This window comes from Neovison vison, chromosome 1, assembly GCF_020171115.1.
Source record: "Neovison vison isolate M4711 chromosome 1, ASM_NN_V1, whole genome shotgun sequence".
NCBI classification, from domain to species: Eukaryota; Metazoa; Chordata; class Mammalia; order Carnivora; family Mustelidae; genus Neogale; species Neogale vison.
The window spans coordinates 69461464-69485973 of record NC_058091.1 but is presented as its reverse complement, the minus strand read 5'-3'; the positions used below and the strand labels follow the sequence as shown (position 1 = coordinate 69485973).

Here is a 24510-nt window from a genome sequence, read left to right as displayed (position 1 = left end):
AATAAGTGAGGGGGATTTAGAGATACAAGCTTCCAGTTATAAGTCACAGGGATGAAGAATACAGCATGAGGAGTATAGTGAACAATAAGATCATAATGTATAATATTTGGCAACTACAGTTACCATGGTAGACATAGTGTAATGTATAGAATTGTCAGATCAGTATGTTGTACACCTGAATAGAATTGTCAAGTCACTATGTTCTACACCTGAAACTGCTATAACGTAGTAGGTCAACTATGTTCCAATAAAAAAAGGATTGAATGTACCCTTGGACACATACATAAATATACATACATTATATATAAACACATATATAACATGTATATATAAAGGGTTATACTTAAGTGCTAATAACTTACTGTATGTATGTATTCTATGTTCTGAAGGAATATCTCTAAATTAATCTACCTAAAAGTGGTTATAAATGCATGAGCTATCATAGGCATTCAGTGAAATGTATAGAATAGAGAAATATGTGTGATCGTATTATAAGAATTACTGGATTGATTGATGGGTGGAAAGGAAGATGGTTAGAGACTAGGCAGGGTCCATTCTAAAGAGCTGGTAACACATTTAACCCCCTTACCCAAGATACTTGATACTTAAAAGCTTCCAAGTAGTACATTTCTGGCTATTTTTGCCAATATAACCAGTGGCTGATCATTATTATAATGCAGAAAACTTTCATATACAGTAATTGATCACATAAGAGTTGTATTAACATCATCAGCATAAGCCATCTGCCTAATGTCATTCATTTTCTGCTCTAGACTATGGTAGAGCCAGAATAGCTACACATATGTATAAATACGTGTACTTATACCTACACCTACCCTAACACCAATACCTGTGTATGTACATACACACATACACACACACAAACACACGCACATATATATATTTGGTATTTGGGTTCAGATCCAGAGGTTTTATTTTGAAAGGTATACGACATCTTTCCAAGACCTGAGTTATAGATCTTAACACGATTTCAATTTAACTGTGTTTTATTGATACATCATTTTATTCTAAATCGTTTAAATGATCATTTTAGGGATTATATCCAGAATCCCATGGCATCATCGACAATAACATGTACGATGTAAACCTCAACTTGAATTTTTCACTTTCATCAAAGGAGAAAAATAATCCCGCTTGGTGGCAAGGACAACCAGTATGTAGCATTCTACATGTGACTCCAAAATAATCTCCATTCTTCAGTGTGACAGTGGATCACACTTCCCTCTCCACTTTTGCATTATCTTTCTAATTTCTAAGGGTGGAGGGTGGTGGGAAGGTGTTTCATCACTTATAATTGAAATCTTCTAAATATGTATGATTGCTCACCTAACTTGCCTTCTTTTGAAACTTGGATTCATATCAATGAATCCAAGATTCACTGAATCATGAAGATTCTACATATCAATGTAGAAACTTCTCTAAGGATTTTCTGTTAATGCTCCCGCCCCGATTCTGTTTTATGATCTTTAGAAGGGAAGGAGGAACTGTACAATTTCACCAATTTGGGGGGAAAAAAAAGATCTTTCGTATTGCCTTAATATGTTTTTGATTTTTGAGGTAGATCCCTGGGTAATTAAATTTTGCAACTGTCAATACTGTTTAATTTCAAAAAATGGCACCATTCCTACCAGTTCTACACTAATTATTCTCTTCACTTATCTTAATTTTTTTCTTCTTATAGATCTGGCTGACAGCAATGTATCAAGGTTTAAAAGCTGGTAGCTTCTTTTGGCCTGGATCGGACGTGGCTGTCAATGGGTCCTTTCCTTCCATATATAAGATATACAACAGGTAGTGAAGTGTTTGCAGAGATGATCCACCTATGCAGCCATGATTAGGACATTTTTGGTCTTAAGCTTGATAGTAATTCTATTTTTCCAGTTGTTTGGATCAAAAATCTTGAAGTCATCATTGATTCCTCTCTCTTACAACCCTCATCTGGTCTGTCAGTAAATGCTTGGGGCTATAATTCAAAATATATGCAGTTTGAGAACTTTCTATTATTTCCAGCATTACTGCTGTGGTTGGAGCTACCATTGTCTTTTTGCCTATATTACTGCACTTGCCTCTTGGCACATTTCCCTGCTTCTATTTTTGTCTCCTATCATCTACTCTTAATCCACCAACCAGCATGGTAACTTAAAAAAAAAAAAAAAAAAAACATGTCCACTTAGGACACTTCTTTGCACCAAAAACTTCCACGGCCGCCTGTCCCATTCACAGTAGAAACCTGCAGGGCCCTATTGGTATGACCCTAACCTACCCCCTGTGTCTCAGACTTCCTCTCCCACTACCAGGTTCTGACCTCCTGGGTGGGCCTTGACACACCTGGCTTGCTCTACTTAGGGCCTTTGTGCTGATTGTTCCCTCTGCCTGAGATAATTCACTCCATGTATCTGTACAGCCTGTTCCCTCACTGCTTTCAGGCTGTTGCACAAAAATTACTTTCCCAGTATTGTCTTGGTCTGATCAAACAAAGATTTCAAACTCGAAACCATCCCCACCCTAGTTTTGTAGTGCCCTCACTGTGCTATAGTGTTTTCTTTTCGACATAACACTTGTCACCTTGTGATACACTATATAATTTATTTGTGTATCAGATCTATTTTTGTCTTCACTAGAATGTTTGTCTTCACTAGAATGACATCTCTAGAAAGGAAAGCATCTTTGGTTTACCCACTAATAAATTTTGTTGAAATTGAACTAATAGTGTGTGACAGTAGATGCTCAATATAACATAAATGTATAAATGAATGAAGTAAATAAAAATAAATCAGATGAATGGATAATAATGGTCTTTTCAGTTGGAAAACTGCAGGAGGGAAGGATAAGAAGGAAAGAGAATAATATACATTTAATTTATATTGAGACAAATATATCTCTATATAATTATTGAAAACAGGCATCTCTTTGAGTAATACTGAGTCCCCTTCAGTATTCTGATCACATATGAACACAAAATGGATATCTAAAAATATCAACCTGTATTCCTGAGTAGGAATATAATGGAATTATTTCTAATTTGATTAATTTTTGAAAATTACTTTTTCCTCTTCAGAAGTATCCCATATGAAGAAAGGATCTTTACCTTGTTAAAATGGCTGGACCTGCCCAAAGCTGAAAGGTATTACCTAGTATCAGAGTACTGTCCTATTGAGATATTCATGGGTATAATATGAAATTATTTCTTTACTGCAAATGACCATTTCTGAAAGAAACTTGGATTTTTTTTTCTTTTTTTTTAAGAAATTTTTGAGAATTATTTGCTCTTGAGAATGTGATGGGCATTATGGGGCAATAGAGATAGAGTCAGTAACAGAGAGTGGACGCAAGTATCACAGAACCAGATACAGCCTGGAGGCAAATGGAGAGCAGATAGGAACCTTTGTTATGAGGACAGACTCAGGGAGCCGGAGGTGCCAGAGCAAGGCCCCAGCAAAGGCTTGGAGTCAGCATCCTGTAAGAAGCAACAAGTTAGCAGAAACCAGACATTTAAAGAAAGAAGGAGAATGGCAGAACAAAGAGTGGGCTGAAAGTCAGAGGTGGGAAATACAAAGGCCTGGGCACAGTGAGAGAGGACTCAGCAGCAAGAGCAAGGCAGATTTTCCTAAACGAGTCAGAGCCCCACACATATCCATGAAGGTCTCACTGACTTCCTGTTAGAAGAACTTCGTCTGGGGCCAAGCGGGGCCACTGGGCTTGGACCAAGAGAAAGAGGCCAGAGGAAGAGAAGGAAATTGCCACCAAGTTCTAAACATATACACTTAACCAAATCCAACCTGCAAGTTTATTCCAAGCTGATAATGGCTTTCTTCATTTCCCTTTTACCCCTAGGCCTGCTTTTTATACCATCTATGTGGAAGAGCCTGATTCTGCAGGACATAACAGTGGGCCAGTCAGTGGCAAAGTAAGTGTGTTTGACTGAACAAAAGGTAAAATGATCTAGCCCTAACCCACAATGTAAAATATTCTTGAATTCCCACTAAATAAAATGTATTTGATACAAACATTAAGAAATTAAAATAGTGAGCAGTCTAAAAGAATGTCTATGTTGTTAAACCATAAAAAAATTAAAAAGTCTAGGAAAAAAGATACCTGCTTTATTTGCTACCCTACATCGTGATTCATTTGATAGGCATTTCCTGGGGACTTAGATGCTGCACTGTTATTTCATACAGTGGAAGCAGCAAGGCTAGATACTGCCTGCCAGTTCCACATGGTAATGCTACTCATTCCAAGCTAAGTCACCTACAAGTCTGTGGTGGACTACCCAGCTGTCTCGTCATGCCCTTTTTCCCATTCATAAGATCCTTATAATCGGACTTAATATGCTAGTGCCTCAGGCAGAGTTCTTCCTCTCCTCCTGGGCCTGTATTAGTGAAGTTGACTTTTTTTTTTAATGTTTTTATTTATTTATTTGAGAGAGAGAGAGAGAGCATGAGAATGAGGAGGGTCAGAGGGAGAAGCAGACTCCCTGCAGGGAGTTAAATGTGGGACTCAATGCAGGACTCAATCCTGGGACTCCAGGATCATGACCTTAGCTGAAGGCAGTTGCTTAACCAATGGAGCCACCCAAGAGCCCTGAAGTCGATGTTTAAATCCTAGTTTTGTCATTATCTAAGCCATTATGCTACATTTTTACTACAGGAATGTAAGCCTTAAGTATTACTTAAAAAAAAATAGAGTCATCTGTCTTCCGAAGTCCACTGAAGACTCTGTTGTCCTGGACATAATGTAAAGCTGTGGAGGCCTCCATGAGTATGGCATTTTCCTGCTTCACAGAAACTTAATGTAACAATTGTCCTCTGTTGGAATACAAGCATGTTTATTCTGGCACCCTGACTTTGTGGTTTATCAGAAATGTCCTTCTTACTTATGCCCATTATCCAAAATGATTCCTTATACAAGGTCCAGCTCAAGTCCTGCCATTTTAAACCTTTTCATCCTTTGCATTCCAACACTGCTTTTGACTATATCCCAGAATTTTTTTTCAATATTTTTATTTATTAGAGAGAGAGAGATCACAAGTAGGCAGAGAGGCAGGCAGAGAGAGAGGGGGAAGTAGGCTCCCCGCTGAGCAGAAAGCCTGATGCAGGGCTTGATCCCAGGACCCTGGGATCATGACCTGAGCTGACGGCAGAGGCTTAACCCACTGAGCCTCCCAGGTGCCCCATATCCCAGAATTTAACATATAATCATGCTATTTTAAGGGTGAGTGGCATAGTGTCTATCTGAAGTATATTCAGCACTTCTTTTCTGTTTTAATTCCTTTTTTTTTTTTTTTGAGAGAGCGAGAAAGCAAGCAAGTGCATATGAACTGGGGAAGGGAGGGGGACAGTAAGAGGGACAGAGTATCTCAAGCAGATCCCCCAATGAGCTTGGAACCTGACGCAGGGCTTGATCTCACAACCCTGAAATCATGACCCGAGCCAAACTCAAGAGTTAAACGCTCAACCAACTGAACCACCCAGGCGCCCCTCTATTTTAATTCTTACCCATATTTGGTATAATTATTTTAGAGGGGAAACTATAATCTACATTTGCCTGACCCCTGCTGCTGACTTAATATCAAGTACCATATCTTTTTCTTCTAGTCAATGCTCTAGTTTGGTCCCCAAATAGATTTTAAGTATAATTTTGAAAGGTACTGCAAAGGAAAAGATCAAGGTGCCCTGACAGATTGTTGAGGAGGTCCTAACCTAGTCTGTGGTGACGTGGGGACTAGGGCTGCTTAGAAAGTTCTCTGAATAATAAAAAAGAGAAAAGTTCACAAATGACTTGGTTGAGGGAGTCGCTGGTTATAGTCGAGGAATGCACAGAATGAACAAATGAACAGACAGGCAAATGGACCGGTGGTTAGACGAATGGACTGCATGATAGAATAGTTAATAATCGTAGCAGTTAACTCTTCCTGTGTGCACCTCTGTGCCAGGCACTGCTGGGATCCCTGTGTGGGGATTATCTCTCACCAGTGTCCAGAGTGCAGTGGCCTAGAGGCGAGGGCTAGGGGGAAATCTAGAGAAGGCGGCAGGGCACCAAATCATGCACATCCCTGTTGGCCATAGAATGTGTAATGGAAGCACCAAGGCAAGTGACATAATCAGATGTGTGTGTATTTAAAGATCAGTTTTACTGTATGAGAGGAATGGGTTAGAGGGAATGGGAAGGTGAGGGGAGACAAGTTAGCTTTTACAACTTTCCTGGAAAGAGATCATTGTGTCTAAGATTAGGGTAGAGGCAACCATCACGGAAGGTAGGAGATCATTTGAAGTGGATTTGGGAATAGATTTGGCATAGCTTGCTAGGAGTTGGGTGATGGGGTGGTGGATCAAGGACAATTGTCAGATTTCTATCATGAGCTGCTATAGGTGTTTCTATTTACACCAGTGAGGTGACTGAAGGGGTTTAGTTCTGGAGGAGAAGATCATGGTGTGCTTAAGCTGCTTGTGATGTCCAAAGGTAGATGCCCAGAAGGCAACTGAACATGGATTAAAGCTCAGAGGAGATGAAGATTGAGCAGCTTGGCAGCATGTAGATGGTTCATGAAAGTGAAGAGTGAAAACAAAAGGAGGATGAAGACCACACCTCATTTAAAAGTTAGAAGAAGAGGCAAAGTGGATGGAGAAACTGGATGCCTTCATGGCTTTATTTTTGTTACTGGTATTTTTAATCACATACTTTAATTCAGAGTTAAGACATAACTTGAAATCAAAAAGTCTGTTCTGGTTTGCTCTCTTACGTAGTTGAAAGTTTAGTAAATTCTAGATGTTTAGCTCATCAAAACCATCTTGCTCTTGCTCCACTATTTTTTTAAAGTCTACTTTGAACAGTTTCTGGTGGACCTAATGTTGTGCAAGACATTCTTAGGGGTGAAGAAAATGAGGCCATTACCCAGAAACCATGTGGAAGGGGCAAATAAAAGAAATAATGAGTTAATGTATAAGGAGTTTTTATTTTAAGAAACCTTAAAAATGTAATAGCTTCAACAGTGTTTAAATGGGAAGCTGATGGTGGCCTGGTATAAGTCAAGAGGACTTTATGAAATGGAATTGTAGTAGATGGTAAGAGAGACATTTAAAATCTGGTGAGACCAGCAACTTCTTGATACCAAATTTGTTCCAAGGATTCTCTAGTATGGAAGTTGAATTAGGTGCAGAATGTCCTGACTGGTCCTGGGTAGCTTTAAATAATGGTCTAATACTTGAACAAGTTTCAGCTGTTAATTCATTATTGAAAAACAAAGTATTACATCTTAGACGGAATGAAAAGTTGAAAAGAAAAATTAAATTTGGAAAAGAAAGCTGAAATTAAGTACAAATCAACTTAAATTGTTGATAATGCTCATGAACAGGACAGAATGATTCTAGAACGCTAAGGGCCTCCCTTTTTGGGGAAGCACATGGAGGCAGAATACACAGGAAGGATGTTGTACCTATTGAAAAGCCAGTGATGTTAAGACTGTGTAGAACTTCCTACTAGCATTCTCCTCTGCAACCTTGAATTTCATTTTATAATAAAGAACTTCTAGATCCAGAAAACAGTTGTTTATTGAGTCTAACCATTTAGCTCATTGTGTTGGAACTGATTCTGCTGTTTCCACAGTATCCACTCCGAAAGTGAATGATCACGATTCCGTGGTGAAGAAGCAAGGTTTTCTAATCTGAACTTGGTTTTCCCAAAGCTTCAAACATTTCTGTTCCTATTTATTATCTTCCCATCCTAAAAACTGTTCACTTATTGCCTGTCACAGAGATTTATTGTTTCTCTCCTTTGTCTGGGCTAGAGTAGGGGACTAGCATCTAGACACTTAACCTTTAGTAAAATGTGCCATCTGTTGAGTGGATACTTTATGACAGACTCTGTGCTTGGGAAACGTGATGAGTTAGATCACAGGGTCTCTTCCCTGCAGGAACTCACACTTTCCTGGGGAGGCAGACACATGCACAGATGTTTCAATCTGTGGAAAGTCCAATGGCAGCAGATGCCCGGAGGCTGGGAGATGACTGTTAGTACAATTGGGAGGAGTGAGTAGAATGACCACAAAAGGAGGCATAATTATGCCATAACAGGTGGGAATTGTGACTCATGGTCACAAACCAGAGTGCATGGTCACCTTAAGAATGGGAATCAGGATGGGCATCTGGATGGCTCAGTGGGTTAGACATTTGTCTTTGGCTCAGATCATGATCTGGGGGTCCTGGGATCCAGCCTCCTAACTAGCTCCCAGCTCAGCAGGGAGTCTACTTGTCCCTCCTCTCTCTCTGTGTCTCTCCCCACCAAGTAAATAAATTAAAACTTAAAGAAAAGAAGAGAAAGAAAAGAATGGGAGTCAGGAAAGCAACTCAAGAGTTGATGGATTTAGCGATAGATTGAACTGGTTTGAATTCAAGTCCCTTATTAACTGTGGGACCATGACCAGTTACTTAACTTCTTTAAACCTCAAGTTTCCTGGTCTTTCCTCCTGGAAATTCCGGATGGTGGAAATAGCACCATCCATGCATATTACCATGCATATTACCATGTTACCATACCATATTACCGTATTACCATGACAATTTCATGAGGTAATACACTAAAGTTCTTGATAGTAATTGGCTTCTAAAAGTCTTTCTCAAAAAAGAAAAAAAAAGCTGTCATTTTATAATAGTACTATAAGAGATTATACATTTTTCCCAATCCCTTGCTATTACATTTTCCTAGTCACTGAAAAAATAATTATGTCAGTTACTGACATAACATAATGTTATGTCAGTTAAAATGTATTCACTTAAACCTCGTCAGTCCAATGCACTAGGGTAATGAAGTGGAGAAAAATTTTAAAAACACAAAAGAATGTAACCAATAAAATAGACATGAACTCCAGTTCACTGTTCAGAGATAATCACTATTAATACTATCTTGATATATTTCCTTTTCATTTTCTGTGCAACGATGTTTACTGAGAAATGTTAAATATATTTAAAAATGAGGGGCGCTTGAATGGCTCAGTCAGGTAAGTATCTGCCTTAGGCTCAGGTCATGATCTCAGGGTTCTAGGATGGAGCTCCACAAAGGGCTCCCTGCTTAGGTATAAATCTCCATTTGTACTTTCAGTGTTTATGAGGACAAATGCCCAGAGTTAGCTGTTAGGTTATATGTTAGCTCTTAGGTTATAGGGTATGTGTCTTTTTAACTCTCTGTTAGGCATTGTCACGTGATTCCACCAGCACCCATGAAGACTTCTACAGAGGTGTCCATAGACAACCCCTCCCCAACACTGGGCATGATCATGAAAGGCTTTGCAGCTGAGTAATGTTGTGGAGGTTGAATGTTTCTCTTAGATATTTATTGGCCAATAGTCTATTTTCCTTTGTCGAAACATGGTTTAATTTTTTTTTTAATTTGCTTATAGAAATTTAAGGAGTCCATGTGGTAGCATGGATGCTAGGCTCTGATGTCCTACTTCAAAATCCAGAAATTTCAGAGAAGGACAATTACTCAATTTTTATTGCCTTAGATAGTGATTTCATTAATTAATGTTTAATTCATGAAGAAAATCTTTTTTTTTTTAAAGATTTTATTTATTTATTTGACAGAGATCACAAGTAGACAGAGAGGCAGGCAGAAAGAGAGGGGGAAGCAGGCTCCCCACTGAGCAGAGAGCCTAATATGGGACTCGATTCCAGGACCTTGAGATCACGACCTGAGCCGAAGGCAGCTGCTTAACCCACTGAGCCACCCAAGAGCCCACATGAAGAAAATCTTAACTCTTTCTTTTCCCCCCTCAGGTAATTCAAGCCTTACAGTTGGTAGATAAAGCTTTTGGTATGTTGATGGAAGGCTTAAAACTACGGAACTTACACAACTGTGTCAATATAATCCTTTTGGCCGACCATGGTAAACACTTTCTTTTCTTTTTCTTTTATACTTTTCTTTTTAAATCATATTTTGTCATCGATTATGTCTTACCATTTCAAGGAACATGTGAAAAGGGTAGTGATATTTTAGAGTTTACTTCTAGACTTAAAACGTTTTGAATGAGCGAGGAACAAGTTTGGTGGTAGGCTGTGAGGAATAGAGGACTAAAACTAAAATTTCTAGTTTATTCTTACATTAATTCTGAAAATCCATCCATATACTTACTTTTCTGTAAAAAGTAAGGGATATGGCTGGGTTATTGTTCAATCAAATATTTTTTGAGTGCCAATTCAGTGTCAAGTACTTTACTAGATAAGGTGTATTTGGAGGTACATAAAGCAGAAATGGGGTGATTTTCCTTAGGTTAGTCAAGCTTAGCTCCAAAGGCTGCGAAGAAATGAGGCATGGAGGAGAGGAGGAAAAGGATTTTATGTGTACAGAACTTTGTTCATATTTTATGACGTCAAGGTAACGAGAAACAGTAATTTATTTAAAAAATTTCTAAAATGTTTTCTTAACACATTGTCCTACTGTTTTAAAATGAAAGTGAACCATTTTAATGTCCATTTTGTTTAAAAAAAATTTAAAAAAAGAAATTTAAAGTGCATGCTGCTTATATAAATTTAAATAATGTACTTAAATAAATTTCTCCAGAGGATTTTCTTCTTTGAAGCTACTTGATTTATGTTGAACAAATGATCTGTTCATAATTCTTGTTTATTCTTCTCTGATAAACGTGACCCTTCTCCTCCACTGCCAGGGTTTTCAAGGTCTGCCATTTAGAGTGAAATCATAGGGTCGGTTGTATAGGTGCTCAGTGAAACTTGTTTTGAGATCTGTAACATGGAATATCTCTGATTTGAAATGGTCAAAGACAACAGATTGTTACCATCTGTTACTGTCTATCTGTCTATCTATACTCAGTGGTATACATACTTTTTTTTAAATTCAGGAATGGATCAGACTTACTGTGACAAAATGGAATATATGACTAATTATTTTCCTCGAATAAACTTCTACATGTACGAAGGGCCTGCCCCTCGTATCAGGGCTCGTAATATACCTCATGACTTTTACAGTTGTAAGTATGAAGATGCCATGTGAAAAAAAAGGTAAAATTGAACGTGAATAACCATACCTTATGATTCTGAGGATGTAGAGATTGCCAGGCCCCTCTTCTGACTTCTTGGGAAGACCATACAGAAGCAAAGGAGAAATCCCCTTCCTTGTTTAAATATAGTCAGCCTGTAAAGTCTATGGTAATATTTAATATTCTCAAACTAAAACATATTCTACTTAATTTTGTTAATATTAATAAAGTATTAATGAAAACAAAATGTTAATAATAATAAAATATTAATATATTCTACTTAATTGTTAGGTTAAAATATGTTCTACTTATAGTCATATAAGCAGATATTTATAATAAATAATATGTAATGAAATACAATCTACTTACATTAATAATCCTAGTTATACTAATTAAAACATCAATTAATTAAAATAGTAATATTAATAAACTTAATATATTTTACATAATTGTTAGTTTAAAATGTATACTATTTGTAGGTTAAAATATATTCTTAAATTCTAAAATAATTCTTTGTTGAAAATAGTTTTTTACTCAATCTTACCAGATCATAGTCCTTCATAAATGTATATGTCAAATTCATCTGAGTTGTTCACATTTGTGATGTGATTCTTTTTTTTTTTTTTTTTTTGAAACAGTTAATTCTGAAGAAATTGTCAGGAACCTCAGTGTAAGTATACAGTGTCCTACTACATATATGTAAGGTAATAGAATGTCCTTAAAATCTGGGTTGGAAGAAATCTATATTTCTGAGCCCAAGCCACTTGTCATTTATTTATGAAACCCTCCATTGACCTCATTTTCCAGGCGTATCGGTTGCTATTATCTTAGGTGTTTCCATTTGCAGTTGTTGCCCCTCCAGGAGATTAGTCTGGGGGCCCCTGGTTTTCACTGAGCGGGCTGATGTCCCCTGCAAAAGAGCCATGCCAGGGAGCCTCAGGCTGCGCCGCCTGTCACATGTTTTAATTGACTTAATATCGGAAAATAGTGAATCATGAACTCTTACCGTTCTGTTCATACGAGTCAGAAAAATCATCCCTTCACCCTCTAAGTATAATTGCAACTGCTTTTGATTGATTCCCACACTCTGGGTTGTGAGTAAAGGAGCAGGGCAAACTCCAGATACCTAGCTTAAAGCCATCTGGGCTTTTCAAAGTGACATTCGCTGCTCCTGGAGAGACCTGACGAGTTCTTAAGTATAGTTTTAATAATCACGTATTTAAGGCATATTCCCAAGTATATTATCTGTTACCTGAGATTCATGACCCTCAATCATTGCTTGGGATGGGGCTAGGTTTATTTAAGTATAGGCGGCAATTATAGTAAAAAATAATAAGAAATGTGAATCATTGAAAGTGAGGAAAACCCAGAGGGAGCAATGTTACTGTCTCCTGGAACCCACAGCACGTCTGATGTAGAAATGACCATTAGCAAGGCTCCTGGGAGGCTCAGTTGGTTAAGCGCCTGCTTTCTGCTCAGGTCAGGTCATGATCCCAGGGTCCCAGGATAGAGCTGTGCTGGGCTTTCTGCTCAGCGGAGAGCCTCCTTCTCTCTCTCCCTCTGTCTGCCACTCCCCAGGCTTGTGCTCTCTCTATCTCTCTCTCTGTGTCCAGTAAATGAACAAAATGTAAAAAAAAATTTTTTTTAAGATTTTATTTATTTGACAAATGGAAATCACAAGCAGGCAGAGAGAGAGGAGGAAGCAGGCTCCCTGTTGAGCAGCGAGCCTTACGCGGGGCTTGATCCCAGGACTCTGAGATCATGACCTGAGCCGAAGGCAGCGGCCTAACCCACTGAGCCACCCAGGTGCCCCTAAAAATTTTTTTTTTGAAATGACCACTAGAGCAGCAATTCTTTAGTCTTAATCACTCCTTTTTTTCTCTTACAGCTTCTGATACACTGATCTTGAGTACGCAGGGTGGGCAGTCTCACCCCATGCTGGTGAAAGGCAGAGAGGCTGTGTGTCCATGCTGATTGGAGGGGCACTTGGGAATTTTCAGCCTGTGGACTCTCTAAAACCACATATTGTTGTTCTTTCCTCATCACCTCACTAGCCCTATAGTTGAAGCCGTGTTGGTGAGGAGGGGAAAATCTAAAAATTCTGATGGTGCAGGGAATTTACCACAGGCTTTGGAAACCCATTACCTGGCACTGTAAGAATAGGCTGGGCCTGGAGCCACAGAACCCTGAAGGAATGGATCACCATTTCTTGAAGTCGTCTGTTATTCCCAGGAAATACTGCATTGGCAGTGCAATATATATTCCTGGTAATGCTGGTCCCTGCTCCCGTATTGAGCTTTTATTGGGCAAACATAACCAAACATGAACGGGTGGCTCTTTAGCTCAACAGTATTGTGGCTGCATGACAGAAAACAATATCAGCTTTGTTCTTAGATAAAATGACCCAAGTTTTCCCAACTTTAAAGTCTTCAGCCTAAATTCTCAAATGCAAAGTATAACCCCATTCTTCCTTCAGAAGTTGGCAACATGCCTCCCATTTCCTTGGGATTTACTCTGGCTACACACCAGCTAGGGGAGTGTGACTGACACGTGACTTGTGGTCCTCAAGGGTACAGTCTAGTCCCGCGTATCTTTGAGGAAGCTGTGTACCCAAGAGCTGCCATGGAGTACTTGCTTGAATGTTACAAAAATAATGACTTCTGAAGGAAGTAACAATGGGGGTGCCTGGGTGGCTCAGTCAGTTAAGCTTCTGCCTTCAGTTCAGATCATGGTCTTCGGGTCCTGAGATCGAGCCTGCATTAGGCTCCCTGCTCAGCGGGGATCCTGCTTCTCCCTCTCCCGACCCCTGCTCATGCTCTCTTTCTCTCTCTCAAATAAATAAATAAAATCTTAAAAAAAAAAAAAAAAAAGAAGAGGAGGCCTAGTAAAGATACTAAACTAGGCAAGAAAAAAAATGGCCAAAATATGTGTGCAATAAATAATTTCTCTTCCCCTTTTCATCCTATAACTCTCTTGCTCTATTGTCCATTTTCCTTTTTAGTTTTTTTGTTCAATTTCATGATGTCTTTTTTTCTTCTATAAATTGAGCACAAAATGGTAATGGGTACAAAGTATTTGTGAGATGATTGAGACTTAAATAAAAATGAGGAAGTAGAAAAAATCTAATTTCCCCATATTCTTACCTGTATTTTTTTTCTCTTGTTTCTCAAAAAGGTCATGAGGGAGAAAAAGTTCATTTTTAGTTTTAGTTCTTGTTTCCTCACTTTTTTTTTTTTTTAGATCTCTATGAGTTGCATTTTTATACAGTTTTTTTAAAAAGATTTTATTTATTTTTTTGACAGAATCGCAAGTAAGCAAAGAGGCAGGCGGGGGGGGGGGGGCGGAGGAAGCAGGCTCCCTGCTGAGCAGAGAGCCCCATGTGGGGCTCAATCCCAGGACCCTGGGATCATGACCCGAGCCCTAAAGGCAGAGGCTTTAACCCACTGAGCCACCCAGGCGCCCCGAGTTGCATTTTTCCACAGTTTTAAAATATGCCACCAAGTTACTACAGTAATTATTAATTATTAATTATTTAATTATTAAGGAAACATTTCCCTCTAGTTTGTAAGAGATCCATGAGTTTTAAAGATAAAGAAACTGCCAGGTATCAGAAACTTTTCATTTGATTTGAGAAGTAAGCAAATGTAGGTTATTTCAAGGGTAAATTGAATCCATTGAAAAAGGATTTTGGTGCAATTAAACTAAGTCTTAAAATTTTTAGTGATATTTACTGTGTTATGTAGTCTTCATATGTAATTTAAATTCAAAAGTTGTAATTGCCACTCGAAATCTCAACGTAGCTAGTGTCTGTCAAAAAAGGAGGGGAAGTTTATGATGAAAAACTTAGAACATCAAACACCAGCTCATAATTTAAGTCAACAACTTGCAACAATAAAAACAACATAATTGGGAAATGTAACCACAATGATACTAGGTTTCATATCCTTATTTTATTTTTTTTTAATTTTTTAAAAAGATTTTATTTATTTGACAGGGAGATCACAAGAAGGCAGAGAGGCAGGCAGGGAGAGAGGGGGGAGCAGTCTCCCTGCTGAGCAGAGAGCCCCATGTGTGGCTCAATCCCAGGACCCTGAGATCATGACCTGAGCCGAAGGCAGAGGCTCTAACTCACTGAGTCACCCAGGCAACCCTCATATCCTTATTTTATAAGCCAAATTTAAATCCTCTTAATTTTAAAAAGTGCTTAATTGTCTTAGAAGATGTTATTGTTGAATTAGCTTTCATATTTTATAACTTACATGAAGAAAGAATTTACCTATTTTTTAGTGCCGGAAACCTGATCAGCATTTCAAACCCTATTTGACTCCTGATTTGCCAAAACGACTCCACTTTGCCAAAAATATTAGAATTGACAAGGTTCATCTTTTGGTGGATCGGCAGTGGCTGGCTGTGAGGTTTGTGCATCTATTCACTTGTCTTGTAATACTTTTAACAACCGTCTTTCAATATAGATTACCTTAATTTTTTTATTATTTATATTAACATGTGTCTTTTTTGCACTGGGGTACAGGTCTGTGAATCGTCAGGCTTACAAAATTCACAGCACTCACCATAGCACATACCCTCCCCAGTGTCCATAATCCAGCCACCCCCCACCCCCCGCCCCTGGCAGCAACCCTGTTTGTTTCCTGAGATTAAGAGTCTCTTATGGTTTGTCTCCCTCCGGATCCCACCTTGCTTCATTTTCCCCCCACAACCCCCCACCCTGCCTCTCAAGTTCTTCATATCAGAGAGATCATATGATAAATGTCTTTCTCTGGTTGGCTTATTTAGCTCAGCCTAATACCCTCTAGTTCCATCCATGTTGTTGCAAATGGCAGGATTTTATTTCTTTACCTTAATTTTACCCTGCTATTATAATCCTGTGATTTTTTTTCCCTGAGTATTGATATTTCCTTGACTTTTTACATGCCACCTAGAAATTCTGCATTTGAAATGCCTGTTCTTAGGCGTTTCAGTCTTAGCATCCTAATCCTCACAAGACAGACGAGCAAGAGGAGGACTGACACTGTAGCCCGTTCCAGAAACTGTCAGTACCAGCACACCCCCACTCAGGTCATTTTAAGGTGGTAGATGGGATGTAAAGATGGTATCAGTTGTCCTGAAGGTTGGTAGTAAGTTATTGATTGGGTGGCTCCTTGAGATCGTTGTCTGTCATCTTTGTGGTTTTTATGAAGGAGCACCTTTATGGTTCTGAGGCCAAGCTAACCCATTGGTTAGCTTGGTCTTTTTTTCCTAGTTACCATGCATGTTGATTGTTGAGCACTTGTAAATTATAATTGTGTTGAGAGAAAATAAAAACCATTCTGAATCCCCTCATCCCAAGATACACAATTCATTCATTGGTTTCACAAAATCATGTTTGTTGTTGTGTGTGCTGGGCCTTGTTTCAGGCATTTGAAGGATAACAGACAGGATTCTTGTCCAATGATGAAGACTGATAATAAGCCAGCAAACAAATACATACACACTTTCTGGTGTGCAACTAATGTTTCCTATTTCTTTGTTTCATTCCAGTGTTGTGGTGGTGGTGGTGGTTTTTCCATGTGCATACGTGGGTTTAAATGGAATCAGGATCATATTTTCTGGCCTTATTTGTGTGCAGTGTAATGCCGGAGGATACAGAAGACAGTGGGTTACAGACTCTGAAAGACATGTTTAACAAAGGGGAAACAAGAGAAAAATAAGGCAGTTGGGCTCTAATATGAGTGGGTATAGGATGAGGAACTGGGGTTTTGGTAGAACCTGTTCTAAGCAGTACATGGTTAGTCCAGAGAGGGTGTGTGCTCGCAGCTGACCACAAGATGGCGTAGGCCTCTCTCTTTGGGATTGGGGTTTCACAATCCTTTGCGAGGATGAGTGGCTTTACTGTACGGCTCACCATAGCATTCTCCAAAAGAACTAAAAAGACGAAGCTTTACTAATATTAAGTATATAAAGCTCTTAGTAATGTAGGCATGTATCATGCGAGCAAATATATGTCCAAATGTGGGTAAATGGCTCCACAAATATTTACTGTTGAGAGTATGAGATGGAAGAAATAAAAAGGTCACTGGTAACAAATGCAGAAGTGCCCATGCATCCTATAACATGACCGATGGGTTATAGAAGGAGAGTCCAGCCACCAGAATACCTCTGGGTATTACACATTAATATCTAGTCTCAAATTACGAGCTTTTTAAATGGAACCACTAGCAGCAAGATGTTCAAGGCTGAGGGTTCAAGACCCGCCTCCACACATAGACTGTGAGAACATAAACAAATTAATGTCTCAGGATTTCGTCTTCATCATCTACAACACCAAATTAGCCTGGTTTTATTAGTCTCTTGATATTAAAGTAAACTCATTTATATCAAAGGGAAATGTTGCCGACAGCCCAAATCCGAGCCACCAGGGCGTCTCATCTGATCAAGCCCTGGGTTCGCTCTACCTCCAGCCCTTAACACATGAGTGTCAGGCAGCCTGCTCTCTACATTACAGTATGCTGTTCTTCGTTACAATGTCCGGTATTTGATAACTAGATTAGATCTCCTTTCCAGAATTATAGCAGATATCATCGTTTAGTATAATCTTTCACCGTCATCATCTTTATTTTGCCTAAAATGTGTCGGAGTTTATTAATTTGAGGAAACCCAATTATTTGAAACTACAACTGAAGTATTGTTAAAGTGCTCCCTAAACGAACTTGAATAATAGCTTTTCATTTTATGATTGAAAAGTGACAAATACCTCCCAGGCACCTTTCTTTTTCTTCTTCTTTTTTAAAAAATCATTTTATTTTATATTATTTTATTTTAAAGATTTTACTTATTTGTCAGAGAGAGAGAGAGACAGCACAAGCAGGGGGAGCAGCAGATGTAGAGGGAGAAACAGGTTCTCTGCTGAGTGGGGAGCTCAATGCAGGAGTCTGTTGAAGGACCCTGGGATTGTGACCTGAGCCGAAGGCAGATGCTTAACTGACTGAGCCATCCAGGTGTCCCTCCCAGGTACCTTTCTAAGAAATGGGGGTAGACACAGTTCCCCGCTAAGGATCTTTGTGCAGGAAAGGAGAAAGACAAGAATTGTAGTCAGTTGTTATAAATACTGCATGAGGATTGCTGCGTGAGGATCAAGTACAATATGCAAGGAAACAAAAAGAGTGATTACACAGCCCAGGTGTGGATGTCAGAGAACATCAGAGGAAGCTTCTTGGTGGCTGTGATTACTGCTCTGGGCTTTGAAGACTCAGGATGGGATAGCTAAATGCTGTCACATGCAGCCAGTCTGCCTCAGGTAGTTGGTAGTCTGTGCACTGCCCAGAAGCACTCAGCCAAGAAGAGAGGCAGTGAAAAACAACTCTTGCTCAGCTCACTGAGCCCTGATAGGGGGCTATGTCTGCAGGAGGAAATGGACCACTTTACTCTGCTAGAAGGCATCCATCGGCTTGCTAAGCCTCGAGCACTGCCAGGCTGTATTCAGAGAGGTGCTTCCTTCTCAAAATTCTCTACCCAGAGCAATGGGGCACCTTTTTAAAGCCAGCAGCTGCTCTGGGACAAGGAAGTGTAGAAACAGGTTTACAGGCTGAAGGACTAGATTCCAGCAATTTCAAACAGTTCTGCATCACTAGAGCCCTGGGAGAATGGAGTTGGTCTCTTCCTAAAGGAACTGTCATGACTAAAATCTATGACTTCTGACAGTTAAGGAAGCAGGACATTGGTAGATACAGGGTGGCTAAGGTGAATATGTGGATATGAGCATTTGCATTTCAGAGAGCTCAGTGTCAATATGGCTAAGAGGGGTGTGTGTGTGTGCGTATGTGTGTGTGTGTGTGTGTTGCGGGAAGACTCTGAAATTCACAGTCAGGATAACCACTTAGACCAGTTAGGAACTTTGTTCAGGCCAGAAGTAACAAGGATTTGGCTGAGCATGGCAGAAGAGGAGAGCAGGGGAAAATGTGAAAGGGACTATGCAGGTGCATGGGACTTGGCAGCTGTCTGAGAGTCAGGAAAGAGGTCTTGCTCATCTCCAACCTGTGTCATTACTCAACTGTGGTGGAGAAACTGGCCTTGATTTCGACTTTACTAATTAGATATGGAGAAGATAAAAGAGAATTTGTTCCAGAAGATTTCATATGGTACTTGGAAGCTGAGCTTAATCAGGATAGATAAAATCAACTCATCTTTTCCCAATGCTGGCTTCTGTTTTTCCATATGTAATTTCCAGTCTAATAGTTGGAAAGCATAAACAGGACCAGTTGGAAGAGTTGGAAGAGCGAGCCAATTTCTAGAATTTTCAGTTAAGGACAGAAAATCATGTTTCTCGAACACTGTTTTTTTTTTTTTTTTACCTTTTACTTCCAAGTAAGTATTGACTTTCATATTGACTAGTTTCCTAACTGAGTTCGGTGAGAAGTTGAAAATATTAAATATTTTTCTGAAAATAAAAAATAAAGGAAGGATCAACTTCAGAAAATTTTACCAATGACTTGATTCTAAAGACCTCTTTTCCCCTTTAATTAATGAATCCTCTAGCCTCCCACACAGAATTTAAAACTTAATTATCCCCATATAGTTCCAATAATCTGATGGAACCAAATATCACTGAAATAAGGATAAAAATATGTTTAAGCAACTCTTTCCTTCTGTCCGATATTTTATTGGGATTAACCAAAGTAATGAACTGGCACCTTGGGTAATTGAATTTGAATAGGACTCCTCTTATTTTTCCCCACTCTTGCTAGTCCTTACCCTCTCCTTTCTTTCCTCTCTTGGGTAGAGATGAGTGTAGCCTGCTCAGTGTTGTGATTTATTTTTTAATTTGTGATTTATTTTTATTTAAGCTGAGTAGGAGTCATTTATGACTGTTCTAAAAGTTAATTTTTTAAGACACTTAAGTCCTGCCTACGACATAAAAACAAACAAAAACACTGCGTGCATGTATTTGCCTGAGGAGTGGGAGGTAGGAGTGAGAAAGCAAATGAGAAAAATCTCTTTAAGGCCAACTGTTGGGAAGAGAAGGCTTTTTTTTCCATTAGTGACCTAATTTGAACCCCTATGACATTATTGCTTTAAAAAAAAAAAACTAGGTTTTTTTGTTGCCATTTTGCCTTCATGTATAAAAACCAACTATGTATAAAATAGCTAATATTGCTCAGTTCAAATACTAAAGTATGAGAAGGTGGACCAAAGACTAATTACGTTTGAAAAGTCCTTCAAGTAATAGGGCAACAGCCTATGGAAAAATGGCCCCCAAATTAAAAATAAACTGAATTTATAAGAATATACTAGCTTCTTCTTACCAAGTGTTATAATTAACTTCTCTTCAATATTGTTTATACTTTAATAGGAATCAATACTTTTTCCCAGTTTCAAAGACTTACTTCTAAAGTACTGAAATGCTTTAAGTAGCATATTAGTCAAACTGTTCTGAATCACACAGACATTAAATAATGTGTAAAAATACAGGTAAGCTATAAGATAATTTTTTTATATTTTTAATTTCTTATTGATGTGTAGCTGACACACAATCTTACATTTCGAATTCTTCTTTTTTTTTTTTTTTAAATCTATGCCTTTGTTTTTATCTTGTCAATGTCTAAGTGTCAAAGGCTTTTGAATTCTATTTATAGATTCTGGAATTCTCCTTCCTTCTCTCCTACCATTCTGTTTGTTCCTCTATGGTTATGAATTTGAGCATGAAAGAACTATGTTTATGCTGTTGTTGACAGAAAAATTTACTTCTATAAAAGCAGAAGGTACATAAAAATCCATTAAAGCTCAGGTTAAGAGTATGATTTCATATCCATGTATTTATTGCAATGTAACATTATTATTTCTTTAAAGGAGTAAAGCATATTCATCCTGTGGAGGAGGCAATCATGGTTATAACAACGAATTTAAGAGCATGGAGGTAACTTACTGCTTCATTTTTTTTAAAGCAAATATTTATTGAGTAGCTACTTTGTGATAGGCAGTCTTCAGGACTCTTGAATACAGCTTTGAACAAAACAGCTAAGGATCCCTGCCCTCATGAAGCTTTCATTCTAACAGAGGAATATAGACTATTGGTGTTAATAATGTAGTATATTATTTGGTATATTAGGGGTAGGTACCATGGGAAACGAAAGTAAAGCAGAGTTGGCAGACATTGGGGATGTTTCAGCGAACCATGGGAGTGGTGTGCTATTTTACACAAGGTGGAGAGGGTGAGATTCATTATGATGTTTGTACAGAGACTTGAAGAAGCTGATAGAATTTACCTTTCAAATATTCAGGGGACAAGTGTCCCAGGCTGAGGAAACAGCCAGTGCAAAGGCCTGAAGGTGGCAGTGTGCCTGACATGTTGGGGATGAGAGAGTCATAGGCTATTGGAAGGATGTTCAACTACGGCTGATTGGAGAGGAAGGAGTGAGGGTTCAACTGGGTATGTTAAGTTCAAAATATTTATTAGGCATTCAAGTGGAGAGGTTTTATGGGCACCTAAAAAGAGTCTGTCTATGCAGAGATTTTAAAAATTTTAAGTTTTAGGTGTGCAAATTAGTTAAAAGATACACAACTAGAGACAGTCTTCAGAAACTGAGTGAATATAGGTAGAAAGGAAGACCAAAGACTGAGCTCTAAGCAATTCTACTTGAAGAAGTTGAAAAAAAAAGAGTCACTAGCAAAAACACTTAGAAGTAAAGCCAATAACGAAGGAAGAAAACCAGGAGGAGCATAGTGTGTCCTGGAAACCCAGGGAAGAGACTGTTTGAATAAAGTATAACTGATATTCCCCCATAGGTAAAGCCTTATGACTTTTTGCAACTGGCTGTCTTATCTATTTCCATTAATAATAACACACACACACACACACACACACACACACACCCATCCTTCCCAATTAAAGAAAATGTTTTGGGCTCTTTCTGAATATACTGCCTTTTAACATTGTCATGAAGAGCTAAAGATCCTTGTAAACATTTGAAAAGTCTCTGGAGACCCAGAGATGCAGAATACTACTAGTATTTGATATTTGATAATTAAGCCAGTTACTATAAGGAACACTTATGCCTCCTGTTCTTTGCTAATTATCTTGGGAAAAAAGATACATGACACTGTTACCAAAAAATATTTATGTTTGACACTTTTTTCTAGTTATTTATAGTCTGAAAGTATTAGATGTGTTATTAATAATATATTTAACAGGAATTAATTAAATGTAAATAAAAGTATTCAGGTTTCTTCTTCCTAAAAGTAGAGGGGAGATACATTTGAGAAATCAGTGGGTTAGTAGAAGTTATTAAAAAAAAAAATTGTAGCGTTTAGAGACTTCAACAGTTTTGTCACTTAACATATTTGAACAATGACATGAAAGGACTGTGGAAAGAATATCTGGTATTATTTGATGAATTTCTAATTTATACCATACATATGGTAGAACTGTGCTGACCCTGGTTGTCCATTGTTGCTTGTTTCTCCTCATCTGTTGACATAAGAGGGGCTGTGGAAGCAGGTCCATGTAGCAAAAGTAAATACAATATAGATTATATTTGACTGGGATGGTTGGAATCCCAATCATAGGTGCAAATGATATAAAATAATTTTCAAGAATTCCTCACAATAGCCTCAGACACAACTGGGGAGCTAGGACAGAGGGAAAATAGGGTCTTTTCCAACATCTGTTTTTGAGTTTAGATGACATCTCATAACCATAGACTGTTGCCACTTAGGCTATCTTCTTGGCACATGGACCAAGTTTTAAAGAGAAGACTGAAATTGAGCCATTTGAAAATATTGAAATCTATAACCTAATATGTGGTGAGTATATCTATTTACATTTGACACCAAAATGTGGATATAGTTTTAAAAATATGTATTTTGTAATTGGTAATAAATTGAATCCCAGAGATGGATGCTTTGCCCTAAGAAGACAGAAAGGAGAAACGATGAGAATGAATCATCATTCAGAATTATTCAGGCATAAGAGTCAAGTCTTTCTGTTTGTTGCTAATGATAAACATTAGCTCTCAGGAGACAAGCTTTTCTGTCAGCTACTATTTGAAAATTTCATAAAACTTAGATAAATAAAATTACATTTCTAACTTCTCAAAGCAGGCAAAGAACCCCTAAAAGCACAAGTATTTTCTTGTAATTATAGAGAAAAACTTACAGCATAAAAGGATGAAAGGAAGTACTTTCTTGGACAGATGCTTTGGATTACACTTAGTATTAAAAAAAAAAAAACGTTAAGAATTAGAGTTTTAGGGGATCTCCCCTACTTTTCTGCCTACATGCTTACTTCAGAGCGTTATACTACTAAATCATTTGTCTTGGTAAGGCAATGGGTAAGTTGTAATTTCACCTTGAGCTTTAGGAATTCTGACGTAAATACATTCAAAATTGTCATCCCTAATCTTGCCAAAGGCCTGTGGTGATTGAATATGACTTAGAAACCAAAGAGTATCCATTTGAAAATAACGTGTTGTAGCCTTACCAACTTTGATTCTCGGATCCCAAGCTGAGTTTGTGGTCAAGGATGCTGGCCCTTTGTGAGGAGGCTTAGAAGGAATCAGATAGGATTTCAGCTCTAAGGGAGTTCTATTTGGTGGCATTCAGCAGGAACCACTTAAAAGACTACGTTTGTAAAATATCTGTATATTGGGTTGTTGTAGGGAAAAAAGTAGAAAAAGTGATCTAAATATTACACAAAATTTATGAGTTAATTTTTAAAGGTATCTGTCCTTAAAGAAGTTTCATATAACTAAGTAAATATACTATCAGTAAGATTATAAATTAAATTCTTCAAAATTATTCCTGATAAAAGTATAACTTTTTATGCTAGAAAACCAGGATATGCTTAAGGAACAAAGTAACCATTTAAACAATGATACTTTTCTCTGGAGGAGCAGAAACAGTTCCTGAAGGTGTGTTTAGCTCCATTGTCTAGAAAGAGGAAGTGATAGAAACTATGGAAGGGGGTGGGGTGGGGTGGGGTGAGGGAGCATGTGCACCTGGGGGTTCAGTAGGTTAAGCAGGTTTGGCTCAGGTCATGATCTTAGGGTAATGGGATGGAGTCTCACTTTGGATTCTGTGCTCCAAGAGGAGTCTGCTTGGGATTCTCTCTCCTCCCCCCCTCTCTCTTCCCCTCCTTGCCACACTCCCAGCCCCAAAAGAAATCCCTGAGGGAAGGGACACTAACCTAAAGGCATATGTAATACAAGACCACGTTATAGCTGAATTTATTAAAGCAAGTTTTGCTTCCTTCCAAATGCTAGACAGGTGTTGCCTTTTAATTTAAAACTACTGTGAATTTATTTTTAAAAACAGATCTTCTACACATTCAACCAGCACCAAACAATGGCACCCATGGTAGCTTAAACCATCTTCTGAAGGCACCTTTTTATGAGCCAGTCCATGCAGAGGAAGTGTCAAAGCCTTCTGTTTGTGGCTTTACTACTCCGTTGCCCACAGATACTCTAGACTGTTTGTGTCCCAAGCTACAGAACGTAAGTAATAACTTAACA

The 24510-nt window shown here is 38.4% G+C and overlaps 1 protein-coding gene across 1 annotated transcript in view; it reads left to right on the top strand.

Annotated features, from left to right (window-relative positions):
* The window catches only part of ENPP3 (ectonucleotide pyrophosphatase/phosphodiesterase 3), a 73247-nt gene that overhangs the window by 28699 nt on the left and 20038 nt on the right, over window positions 1–24510 (top strand). Inside the window, exons 8-18 of the mRNA XM_044248783.1 lie at window positions 1055–1174; window positions 1703–1812; window positions 3080–3145; window positions 3856–3928; window positions 9789–9897; window positions 10871–10999; window positions 11647–11678; window positions 15296–15423; window positions 20852–20918; window positions 22717–22804; window positions 24314–24492. Of these exons, the coding sequence (XP_044104718.1) occupies window positions 1055–1174; window positions 1703–1812; window positions 3080–3145; window positions 3856–3928; window positions 9789–9897; window positions 10871–10999; window positions 11647–11678; window positions 15296–15423; window positions 20852–20918; window positions 22717–22804; window positions 24314–24492 (1101 nt within the window). The remainder of the gene's footprint in view (window positions 1–1054; window positions 1175–1702; window positions 1813–3079; window positions 3146–3855; window positions 3929–9788; window positions 9898–10870; window positions 11000–11646; window positions 11679–15295; window positions 15424–20851; window positions 20919–22716; window positions 22805–24313; window positions 24493–24510) is intronic.